The 13311-nt window shown below is 38.1% G+C and overlaps 1 protein-coding gene across 1 annotated transcript; it reads right to left on the reverse strand.

Moving 5' to 3' along the window:
• Positions 1 to 932: 932 nt before the first annotated feature.
• LOC134754023 (uncharacterized) lies at positions 933 to 9559 on the reverse strand. Its single transcript, XM_063690085.1, has 5 exons — positions 9421 to 9559; positions 3768 to 3906; positions 3455 to 3607; positions 3079 to 3230; positions 933 to 1223 (listed from the first exon to the last, which is right to left on the reverse strand). Exons 1-5 carry the CDS (start codon positions 9528 to 9530, stop codon positions 1025 to 1027), a joined length of 753 nt encoding a protein of 250 aa, XP_063546155.1. The 5' UTR covers positions 9531 to 9559; the 3' UTR covers positions 933 to 1024.
• Between the last annotated feature and the right edge of the window lie 3752 nt (positions 9560 to 13311).

Genomic DNA, 13311 nt, shown 5'->3' on the forward strand with positions numbered 1-13311 from the left:
TCTAAAGGGCCCTCCACTCGTGCGCAAATCGCGGCGCGAAGCTTTCGCTAATCAGCGAAATCGACTCCGCGTTCGCGGCGCGTAGTCTGCAGCGGGCAGGACGCGAGGGAGTGAGGCTAGGGAATCATTCACACTCTCGCGCTCGCTCACTTTGTGTTTGCTCGTACGAAGATTTTGCAAACATGTGGAGGACCGTCAGATACTAATACGTGTCACCACAACCACTCATTTGTGCCGTTTTAAGGGTTCCGTAGTCAACTATAAACCAATGTCCGTCTGACCGTCCGTGAAATATTTTTCGTTCAACCCTTTGGTGCGGGCTGTGTTGGATAGGTCTTTCAACACGAATACGAGTCTTCAACAGCAATTTTTTGATAAAGTGACAACATTTTAAGCGCGCTCCAGACTACGCGGCGCGAAGCCGCGAACGCGAGTGTGGAGTCGATTTCGCTGATTAGCGAACTAGACTCCAGACTCGCGTTCGCGGCTTCTTGCCGTGATTCGCGCATGAGTGTGGAGGGCCCTTTAGGAAATAATCGCTTCGAAGAAAAAAAAATGTATATTCTAACTTATGGATGGTATAGAATATATTATACAGTTCTAACTTTTTAACCAAACAAGGTGCATGACATTACTTGGAAGTCTCCTCTCCGTCCGTATAACAGGCGCTTTATAAACTGATTTAGCCCAGTACGTAACTACACGTTGATATCAAGATCATGGGTATAAAATAAAATGGTGTTAGTATATTTTCTAAACATAAAATTTATTTAAATCATAACATAGCATCACTTCAGGATCCACGCCTTACGCCTACGCCTTAGGATCTAGTTACCTACTAGATCATAAGGCGTGGATCCTGATGTGATGCTAGATTCTAGTTGATGAATTATCGGGGATAATACAGAGGCACCCAAAATTGTATTTGAATCGCTTGTATTAATTGTTTAAATCATTTTATATTGGGGTAAATTGGGATAACAATATTGAAAAGGTTAGGAACCACTAATAAAGTTGTTCTAGTCTAGTTGAAAGACTCGAGCACATCGATGACAGCCTTAAGGTTGGAGTTGATGATGCCGATGCCGGTGTGGATGGCGTTGCGGATGTTCACTTCCACCACTTTTATAATGATGGTGTCGAATAATCGCACGAACACGGCGATCGTGGGGTTTATCAACCAGTCGGTTAGGATGTTGCCGGTCAGCCGGACGCGCAGACGACTGAAAACGAAATTTTTGTCACAACTACGATAATTTGTATGTATGTATATGTGAATTCGCGAGCGAAGGCGATTGTTTTACAACAAAATGAGTCTATCACAAAACATTTGACGTGCAACACGTAGCATCCCCTGCATATGGCCCGCACCACCAACCATCACATTAGTTTTTTCCGCGTGCTACTCGTACAAAGAGGCATTACTTTCTGTGTTTATGTGGTTAGGTACATAATTACCTAGTCTAGCCATAAATTCCGTTACAACGTAAATTACACATAACTATTATCATAATATTTAGTACTGACGGACTGGTAATCAGTGGGCCCCTTTACGTCAGAACTCCGTCATTTTTGAACCGATTTGGAATTTTTGTTTTGTTTGAATGTATATATTTTTTTGTTTGTTACGGGTAATGTTAGAAGTTTGATTAAACTTAAGTTTAAAAAAAATTAAACTGTATTCGGGGTTTACCCGTAAAGTAAACACCTAGGTCTACCCAACACTGGCTGGGTAATGGTGTATTTAAAAGTTGATTTAATTTTCGGGCTTTACCCCATGGGTAATACTAATAGGTATACCTAGGTAAACTAAAGTTTACTTAAATTAAGTATACCCATGTTACGGGTAATGCTAGAATATTAAGTAAACTTAGGTTTACCAGGGGTTACTTAGTATTACCCAACCTTTTTGGGTAATAAAGTCCGAATATGAAATAAAAAATACATGTAACGCGCGTGCGATCGAGATAGGAACGAAATTTCTCGTGGTAAGCGTCCTTTCTTTTTACACGGAAGAAGTCGCTGGCCTTGTACTTTGTACTTATTTATTAACTCGATTTAAGCTAGCATGTAAGGGTAAAAAAATCTATTAAATTCTGAATAAAGTTAGATCAAGCTAAGTTAGCAGCGATTTTGATAGCACAAACTGTGCATGTGTTAGCTTAAACATCAATCTTCTATGAAATTATGACGTTTAAAGTAACAGTTGCACAGTCTGTGCTATCAAAATCGCTGCCAACTTAGCTTGGTCTAACTCTTACGCTGCGTCTTAAGCCCCCTAAGTCGATAAGTACTTTTTTATTATCAATACTTTATTGAGTAGACCTACTTAAATAAATAAATAAATATTTGGACACAATCTTACACAGATCGACCTAGCCCCAAAACTAAGCCAAGCTTGTACTATGGGTACTAGGCAACGATATACATACTTATATAGATAAATACATACTTATATACATGGAAAACACCCATGACTCAGGAACAAATATCCGTGCTCATCACATTACCGGGATTCGAACCCGGGACCAGACAGGTTGTCAAATGGTGTACTTAGTAATGTAAAGTTATAGTTATTTGTGCAACAAGAGAGGAAAGTTGGTTTTTCTTGCGAGTGTTTATTTTGAGTCCCGAGAAAGCGAAAAATTCTATAATTGAATCACGAGCGAAGCGAGTGATTCTAAGGTAGAATCTTGAGCGTAGCGAGGGACTCAAAAACACGAGATGTAAAATAACTTTGCTCTCGTGTTGCACTTATAATTTTTCACCTCAGTAGTGAGAACATATTAAAGGTTAAAATGTATTTCGAATTACACAGAAAAAACAGAAAAAAAAAAGTATTATAATATGTACGATACGATAAGATACGATACGATACGAGACGAGACGAGACGAGACCGGACCGGACCGTACCGTACCGTACCGTAGTATGAAGTTCATGGCCTTCACTAAATTAAAAAGCTACATTGTTTCACTCCCTGGAGTGAGGAAAGTCGCACTTTCCTCACTCCAGGGAGTGACGAAAGTAGGCTTGTTCGAGCTGCTGAGGTGAAAAGTACTTAACGTAATTATACTAACCCAACGTCAGTCAAAGAAAATTGTTGGAGATGGATTTCATCGTTGTTGAAATCGATCAAAATGTCAGTGATGACCTTGAAATTATCGAGTGACCCGCGGATACCGCCGGTGGGGCCGATCCTCATCACCTTCAAGAGGTACTTGTAGATAAACTGAAATAAGACAAGTCCATTAAACACTGTTGTTACTGTTCGCAAAACCAAATCCAAATTACTTAACCTTTCACGCTGATTCGAACGTGCACAGATATCAAACGGATATGTCACGTAATACACTTCTCTAAATTAGTTGGAGATATCTCCATACGTGACGGACGCGTCCTTTTCGTTAGGGCCTAGTTTGATGGATGGATGGATTGATGAGATGTGATTATTACTTCAAGGTCGGAGAACTGCAGCACGACGCGCACGCGCAGCATCTTGGCGAAGTAGTTTACGCTCTGATCGCCGGAGCGCTGCACGTTCACCAGCCCCGTCATGTAGCCGTCGTGGATCTTCAGCCACGCGCTGTATGTCAACAGCAGATATCTCTGAAACCACAAGGAAACGCTGACTGCCTAAGGAACCGGCCAAAGTTTACGTGTCGGTTTAAGCAAGTTTCGCAAAAAAATTGTTTCCACCAAGGGTTCGATTTCACTGCCCATCTAGGCAAAATCAAAAATCGTCGACAAAATGATAAATAAAACGAACCACTTCAAAGCCCTCCTCAATGTCGGGCAGTTCCATGGGGTCGAGCCCGAAGTTCTGGATGTGCGGCGCCAGCATGCTGATCGTCTCGTCGACATAGTCGTTCACGGTCGCCGTTATGCCGAGCTCGCTCAATTTCTCCCTGGTACGAACAACGTAACATTTTATAACTAAAAATTATTCAGCGGTCGAGTACCTACAAACAATTTTCATCAAGTCGGAAAGGCTTTTGTACAAGAGTAGAATAGAATAGAATAGAAGTTTATTTCAGAGTGCAAAGTAATTTTATGCAAAATTTGAGTTTCATCATATATGTAGGTATATTAATTAGAAAGGAGTTTTACTCGTAAGTACCTAAATATATAGATTTTGAATGATAAATGTTTAATGCACTAATTTAGATTTGACTTATATTAGTAGAAGACGCGATAGTAAGGCGAAAATATTGTTTCCTCTAGCTGCCGTGGCTTGAAACCCTCGCAACTCACAACGCTAAAATTCCACTTTTTGCATCAAAAAAATATCCCTTTTTTCAGCAGTGACAAGGTACCTTACGATGTCCAAAATTTTATTTAGTTTTTTTTTAGTCTCTATAGGTAGCAATTATTTACGTAAGCAGGTAGGTGTAGGTACCTACTTAATTGCGTGTGTAAATAATGGCTAGGCAGGTAAGTAGAAGAGTTTAGCCATAGAGTAACTTATACTAGAGCGGTACTGTCATAGTAAATTTTGTAACCCCAATAAATTCACTGCCATCTGTCGACACACTTTAAAACTAAAAATGAAGATTTATAAAAATACGATAAAATGTTTTTAAATATAGATTAATGACTTTTTTTTTATTTGCATTAATTATTTTTATGATTTTGACCCATGTTCTTTCACTGATATGCGTTAAAATTGTTAAATAACAAACGAAACCGTCAACGCCATCTATACGACTGTAGGCCAAAACTAGTAGCGCCCTCTGAACGAGAATGAAGTTTTCTTGATTTTCGAGGCACGTTTTTTCCTTAGACTGTATCCATCGATTACGCAGTTATATCTATCTTTGGTTTAGCTTATTGCTTGAGTTTGATACGAGCATATGATTTACGTTATCAAAGCTATTATCTTTGGTAATCGTAATAACAAATTTTGTATTAAACTCTTGTATAAAGGTATTAGTTAGTAGCATTAAAAGGGAACCGCCTTAAAAAAAATTCACCCACTGAAAAGCACAAAATAATTTTTATATAAGGTCAATATGGGTAAGTGTGACATATTTTTGTAAAAGTTAACTTTGAACACATAAATCAACATCATAAACTTGAATTCCGAACTGTGCCCTAAGGTACAATATGGTATGGTTCAAATTTAGCTGAAATCAATGTGTTTTATGTTCGTTTGATGATTTAAAGATGGTATTTAAGGTCTTTAATGAAAGTAGAGTCAGGGTCACACTTCCCCAGCAAAATGAGATGACTACTTTGTTAGTGCACGCTAGACAACAATTTTTTATATTAAAATGCAATAACCATGATACTATACTATGATAATTTAGAAATTTTAATCTATACTATATACTTAGTTAGTTATCATCATTTATGATAAAATATAATCCGGGGTAACTGTGACATATATGTTCCAACCTGGGGTGGAAAACCTTATATAATGAAAAATGCACAGAAAAAACTATTTACGACTGAAAAAAATATGTGAACAAAACAAAAATGACCTTCTATTTATAGGAATAAACACACTTCATAGCGCTGTGGCGCTTGTTGTCCCAGCCGGCGAATTACGGTTATTAGACTTATTAGATGAAGATGAAACATAATACATACCGGTGAGATAAAAAATAAGGTAGGTACCTTAATTAATAATTCCACGCAGACGAAGTCGCGGGCAGAAGCTATTAGTCATTGATGATACAAAAAATGATTGTTTACGATCTCTGATACGGGGGTGAGACATACAGTCACACTTGCCTCAAGTGGGATAGACACACTTATCCAGTCACTCATTGTATGCCACGACTGCCACGTGTAGGCTCTCTAACTCGTATTTAAAAAATTGTGAGATTTCAAAATGACGATAATCTCAAAATTGCTTGACAACGTCACCTTTAGTAATAAATTACAAATTGATAGTTTATTTACTCATGACAAACAGATTATAGCAGTATCAAAATCTCAATTATTTTACGTAATATGAAGGTCAGTTACACTTGCCTCGTAGCTACACTTACCCGTACTAAACCTTACCCCATTCTATCCTTGTCCAGTCCCTATCCCGTCGAAAAGCAAACTTCTGCCAAAAAGTAAATAATACATAATACTTAGTTAATTAATTAGTTTTTGAAGGCGGTGCCAAACCAACAAAAACATATTCTTTGCTGCGAAATTGAAAAAAATACGAGTAGGGTGCTTTGGGGTAAATTCGAAAATGGGGATAAGTCGAAATACACACATTTCTACTAAACTGGGAAAAATTTCTACGCTGGCAACACTTGTCAAGACGCCATGTTAATCCCCCCCCCTTCAGTTCACTTGGCGGCGCTAGTCGTGAGCGCACGTTTGCTGCGGTCTATTAAATAAAAAAAGTGCGATTTAGTGCCTTATGAGTACTTTCGAAATTACCCCATAGCACATAATTCGGAAACCTGATAAGTTAAATCATTGTTCGTTTGTTTTAACGTTAGATTGTCATTTTTGTCGTATTAATGAGTACAGCATAACGGTCTATCGGTAGTTTTAAAAAACCATTCTAATTTAGCCCACGGATGAACTTCGAATGAATGTACTAAATAATCCCAAACTAGGTTTTCAAAGTCCATTATCAGAGGCTGTCAACCCAGGAATTAACATAACGTTACGGTTATCGTGGTCCGAAGTACTCCGAACGCGGTTAAAAAATGTTGACAATCACTGATCTTTACTGATCACAGCGCGGGCGAAATTCGAAAATAAATTGTAATAAAAAACAAACATAAAACATTTTCTTTACCGCGAATCAGCAGGATTTTCAAGGGGGTAAATTGGAACGAAAAAGGAATATGATACTTAACGCATATTGCATAAAAACCATTTCTACAGACCTTCGAAATTACCCCACTTCCTTTCGAAACAACCCGCTCCTTAAAAAATGGTATTCAAAATATTTTATTTTTTTATTTACATTTATTACCAAAATCAAGCGACGTATTAAAACGCTATTTTCACAAACCGTTGACGAATATATCCAATTTTGCAAAGATGTCATTACTGGGAAGGGATAATTCTTAGGTTCTGACTTACGAGCCCAAACCCTAACATTCTCTACACTCGCCTAAAAATATGTCGAATATACCCCAAAGCACCTTAGTAGTAGTTAATAGTTAGTGCAAGAATTAAATTAATGTGTAAACTATGTCTTTTTTATGCAAGTAAGCGCAGCGTTCTTCGTTGTCTAAAATTTTGGTCCTCTAACATTTTGGTTCCCAGTCCCAGACTCAGTCCCAGTCCGACTTCCACTGCCACCCCCACCCCCACTCCCACTATTTCATCTAAATCGGTTTCAGCAAATCAAATTTGACGCTATCGTATACCGATAGCAGCGCTACCTACCTACCTACCGGGTCCAATTGGTTTTTCAAACCATCCATGAATAGTAAAACCTCCAGAATATAACAAACACTTTTCTGAAATCCGCATCAAAATCGGTTTTGCCAAACGCGAGATAATCGCGAACAACCATACATACAAACATACGGGTCAAACTGAGAACCTCCTTTTTTTAAGGTGGTTAATGAAGGCCGATAAAAAAACTTGATCGACCCATCACCTAGTGGAACTCTGCAAGTTGCAGACTGCAACATAGGCACACTACGACGAGTCGGTTAACCAAAACAGTAGGTGCCTATGGTTTACCAAACCTGAGTTCCACTAGGTACAGTCAGGGTTCAGCATCAGCTCTATCTTGGGTACTGCTCTCTCAAGTGCTCATCAAGTGTTGGATGACCATAACAGCTTGTGCCTATGTGCACCAAACCTGAGTTCCACTAGGTACAGCCAAGGTACAGCTCAGCTCAGCTCTATGAATACTAAAACCTTCTCCAGAATATAACACACACTTTTATGAAAACCGCATAAAAAATCGGTTCAGTCAAACGCGAGATAATCGCGGACAAACAAACAAACAAACATACATACATACATACGGGTCAAACTGAGAACCTGCTTTTTTTGAAGGCGGTTAAAATACCGTATAAACAGATTATCAAGTTGTACTTTTAGGTTGTAGCCACTTTATCTACGCCCGTTCGCAATGGGTATTATCATATATCTAATCTATTATCTATGAAAATTAATACTTTCGCAGGTATATATTATAAACTATTACTACTTTATAATTAACTCATAAGACATGATTTAAATAAGTATACTAATGGAGAATGTTAAATAGTAATTGTTTAATTAATCCTGATCCTATCCACTTATAATTTAATTGCTATGAAGATTAATCATAAATAATTTTCAGTATCAAAATTTACTATTTATTTGCGTTTTTGTAAACGGTTCAGTACACATGCTTCGAAATAAAGATATTGAATAAAATAAAATAAGAGGTTTTTCGCCACAGCAGCTCTGAAAAACTGAGAGAAAGTTGCATTTTATATTCTACAAGTGGCAAAGTAATTACTTAGATGTATGTAAATTTTGAGGTCTCTAAGAACAAATTAAATTAAAAAAGCCTGACCAGTATATGATCATTGATCATATTATATGATCATTTTCAAGAGGGCGCTGTTATTCTCATGTATAGGGTGACAGTTCAGTCATAACTATTACTTATTCTGTGGTTCAGTATAGTATGAAAAAAAATAGTTCCAGTGAAATTCCGCAACATGGCGCGTGATCTTCCTGGTCAGGCTTTACTTTCTTATGAAAATATTTTAATTTGTGTTTTACACAAGTAGTCACATCACTATTTAAACTATAAACGAAATAAATATCATATACAAAGGAAAAAAAACCGGCCAAGTGCGAGTCGGACTCGCGCACGAAGGGTTCCGTACCATGACGCAAAAAATGGCATAAAAATCACGTTTGTTGTATGGGAGCCCCACTTAAATATTTATTTTATTCTGTTTTTAGTATTTGCTGTTATAGCGGCAACAGAAATACATCATCTGTGAAAATTTCAACTGTTTAACTATCACGGTTTATGAGATACAGCCTGGTAACAGACAGACAGACAGACGGACAGACGGACAGCGGAGTCTTAGTAATAGGGTCCCGTTTTTACCCTTTGGGTACGGAACCCTAATGACGGAGGAATAAGTGAATGATGATGATGGAGGAATGATGAGGATATGAAAGGAATGAATGATGAGGATAAATGAGGAATGATGATGATAATTTTGAGTTGTTTCCTCATGTTGGCTGGTGGAATTGACTTTTAAGTGATGATTTTGAATGATAAATTGAACTGAATGATGAACTGCTTAAAGGTTTATAACTTTATACGTACTTGTAGTTATGCCTTATATATATTTTTTATTCTACGAGGTGCTCCTAAGCTTTTTTTCTAACAATTTTTTATCAGTCAGGCATTTCGGGCCTAGCTGAATTCTCACCTGTCTCGCGGCACAATTTTAAACTTCTGCTCTGAAACAGACCAAGTTTAAACTTACTGTTGGGCTTGCAGCAGCAGCGGCGCCAACATCTGCTTCGGGGCGGTGCTAGCCTCTGCCGAGAGGACCACCAACGCTAACACCAACGCGGTATACTTCTTGTACATCATTATTACTTACCTACTCTAATGACAACTGCGACACTTATCTTGGATTTTTTTATTTATACGAACCCTTGCAGCGATACAATAGGTTTTATCATAGTTTTAAGTATTAAAAATCAATGCCGATCGTGATTTAGATCTCAACAAATCAATAATATCATAATTAATCGTTTTAATTACCTACCTATGTATATATATATATCTGTTTACTCGTCGTAACGTGGTTTATCTATTGAAATAACGTAAATATCCTTCCACTTCGACTGAAGTTAATCTTATAAAAAAAAACCGGCCTAGTGCGAGTCTGACTCGCGCACCGAGGGTTCCGTACTTTTTAGTATTTGTTGTTATAGCGCCAACAGAAATACATCATCTGTAAAAATTTCAACTGTCTAGCTATCACGGTTCATGAGATACAGCCTGGTGACAGACAGACGGACAGCGGAGTCTTAGTAATAGGGTCCCTTTGTGTACGGAACATATAGCTACCATGCAAAGGCGTCTGTGAAGCCCTATTTGCAGGGCTAGCGAGGGGGAAATAAGTCGAACCCTTTGTAGGGTGCTTTGGGGTAAATTCGAAAATGGGGATAAGTCGAAAATCACACATTTCTACTAAACTGGGAATAATTTCTACGCTGGCAACACTTGTCAAGACGCCATGTTTATCTGCAAAAATATATCCAATTTCGCAAAGATGTCATTACTGGGAAGGGATAATTCTTAGGTTCTGACTTACGAGCCCAAACCCTAACATTCTACACTTGCCTAAAAATATGTCGAATATACCCCAAAGCACCTTATAAGAGATATCCTGTGAAACGGCATTGGAACACAAGAACCTATACTACAGGCAGGTAATGACGATGAAAGTAGTAAGTAGGGTAGGCTACATTTCGCGCCCTATAAATATTAGGAAACTATCTTTGGAAGCGGGAGTGTATTCGCTGCGCCGTGCATCGATCGCGGCGGGTGAGTGGCAAGCCCCCTCCCCTGATTTTTTTTACTTTCAAGCGTGAAACGTATTACGTTTTGGATATTACCTATACATAGGCGCAAAGACCTATAAGGACTATAAGGTAAACCGTCGCCGAGTGCTCGACGCGATACTAGTATATGGCATGCTCACTCTATGTCAAACTTTGACATGGCTTAAACTTGAATGAAGAAAAATCCTCTTAGTTCGAATTTAAGCCATGTCACTTTGACATAGTGCCCATGCCATATACTAGTACCGCGTTGAGCACTCGGACGTTTACCTTATATGTAACTGTAAGGGCGCGAGTACACGGTGCCGCCTACGCGCCGGCACCGCACCGCCGCCGCACCTCCGCGCTATGTACACGAGCCGTAAGATGAATACAGTCTAAGGAAAAAACGTGCCTCGGAAATCAAGAAAATTTGTTTCTCGCACAGATGGCGCTACCACCAATACCAACCTTTGGCCTATTCTCGGTTAGATGGCATTGAGGGTTTCGTTTGTTATTTAACAATTTTATTTTATTTATGGGTCTAAATCATATAAAAAAGAATAATAAATACAAATAAAAAAAACATTTATCCATATATCCATACATTTTTTGATATTTTTATTCGATCGCAGTAAATTTACTGTGACTATATACACAATTTTCTATGACAGTATAGCCCTCTATCCTATGTACATATTCTCTTTGATAGGCGCAACGTGTAACGCGGTGCGAAAACAGTGGAAACTGGATAAGTGGAATCGCAAGTTTATTTCCGCTTATCCAGGTTTTCCATTTATCCAGTTTTCCACTTAACCAGGTTCAAATAAAACGTTTTCTCAATTACAGAGGCTCTCGCTAACAGAGGTTGTATGTGGATGCTAGTAATGTCGCTTATAGAGGTCACGTAAGTATAAATATGGTCAAATAAAAGATCAAGACTTAAATAATCATATTTTATTAAATATGTATGTATATATGTATTAATAAAAAATAGGTTAGTAAACCTGACTTTAAAAAAAGCAATACTGTAAATAATCCACAGTAGGTACTCGTATACAAAAATAATATTTGTCCTTTGTTATGAAGCAACTTATATTTAAACGAAATCACTCCTAATATTTATTTATGCAAGAGAAACCATTATGGTTAAATAAATCAATCCAGGTAGCGAAATGACATCAAATGACGTCATAATGACGTAATAATGCCGTCATTATGACGTCGCTGACGTCATTTTACGTCAATTTGCTACCTGGGTATGTACCGATTGTACTTTAATGAAAAACCACGGCTAAAAGAAGAAGATCGATCAGTTTCGATGTGTGATCTCATACAACATACGTAGTTAAAACATGAACCATAACGTTAACGGAAAAAACTACCCACCTTGTGACGGTTTATTAAAAATACAAATTTTATAACGCCGAGCTATTCCACTCATAGAGGTTTCGGAGACGGCTGCTTCCAGTTACAGAGGTAAAAATAAGAAATTTTCGAAAAATGGGATTCCGCTTATAGAGGTCCCAAAATTCCACTTATAGAGGTAATTCGTTGCCAAGGGACTGGAACCGAGAACTTGGGTCCACTCAAAGCGGTTTTCCACTAGCCCAGGTTCCACTTATCCAGTTTCCATATACAGTTTGTATATATGTAAAGTATTGGATTCCACTATAAGTTTTTTGAAGGTCAAAGAAAGTACAGATGCCTTGGAAAACGTTGCGAAAGCGTGTGTTATCACTTATCAAAGTATGAAGTGTTTTTTTTTATAATTTCAGTTTTTCAAAATTACCTTCCCTTTGTAAGTTACCCGGACATTGGGGTAATAAGCTACAAAACCTTATTAGTTTTAATGGATATATGCTTTTACCGTAGACGTGCATGTATCAGTGATGATATGGATGGTATAGAAAGGATCGCAATCTCTTATGGCAGAATTGTTGTAAAAGTGACCGCGTTAAGCTTTAAATAATAGTTCCTAATCTCTCCGGTGGCGCTAGTTCGGCTCTGGGACATGAGTATAACATGAACCATATAAGGCAACAAATGACCTGACCAAATACGTAGGTTGTTTTTGGTAGTATTTCGGTGTATGGTGGCGCCACCTAATTACTGTTTTTTGATGGACACTTTTCATACATAGAGATTTGGCTCCTTTATACAGTCTCCATGAATGATGACCTAAAAGATTGTCAAAGTCAAAGTCCATGGCTTTTGCATTTAGGTCATGGAGACTATATAAAGGAGCCAAATCTCTATGTATGAAAAGTGTCCATCAAAAAACAGTAATTAGGCGGCGCCACCATACACCGAAATACTACCAAAAACAACCTACGTAATTTGGTCGGGTTATTTGTTGGTTCATGTTATACTCATGTCCCAGAGCCTAACTAGCGCCACCGGAGAGATTAGGAACTATTATTTAAAGCTGAAAGCGGTCACTTTTGCAACAATTCTGCCATAAGAGATTGGCATCCTTTCTATACCATCCATAATTTAGGTAGTGTGGATCTGCTTTTACCGTAGACGTGCATGTATTCTGAACGATGACCTAAAAGATTGTCAAAGTCAAAGTCCACGGTTTTTTGCATTTAGGTAGTGTGGACTGCGAGCCAGGGGATCCATTCAAACTGCTTCTCAAGATGCAGGCAGGCAGCACCAACTGTAAAAGTAAGTCCTTAAAAATAGCTGCAAACCAGTTAAGTCTCAGCGCTCACCCCATACTTAGTACCTTATCGGGAATTTTATTGTCATAAGGTCCATATAAATATTGTAATCTCAATCAAGAGCGGCCCAAGTAGGAATAAAGTACGTACCTGAGC

This window comes from Cydia strobilella, chromosome Z, assembly GCF_947568885.1.
Source record: "Cydia strobilella chromosome Z, ilCydStro3.1, whole genome shotgun sequence".
Lineage (NCBI taxonomy): Eukaryota > Metazoa > Arthropoda > Insecta > Lepidoptera > Tortricidae > Cydia > Cydia strobilella.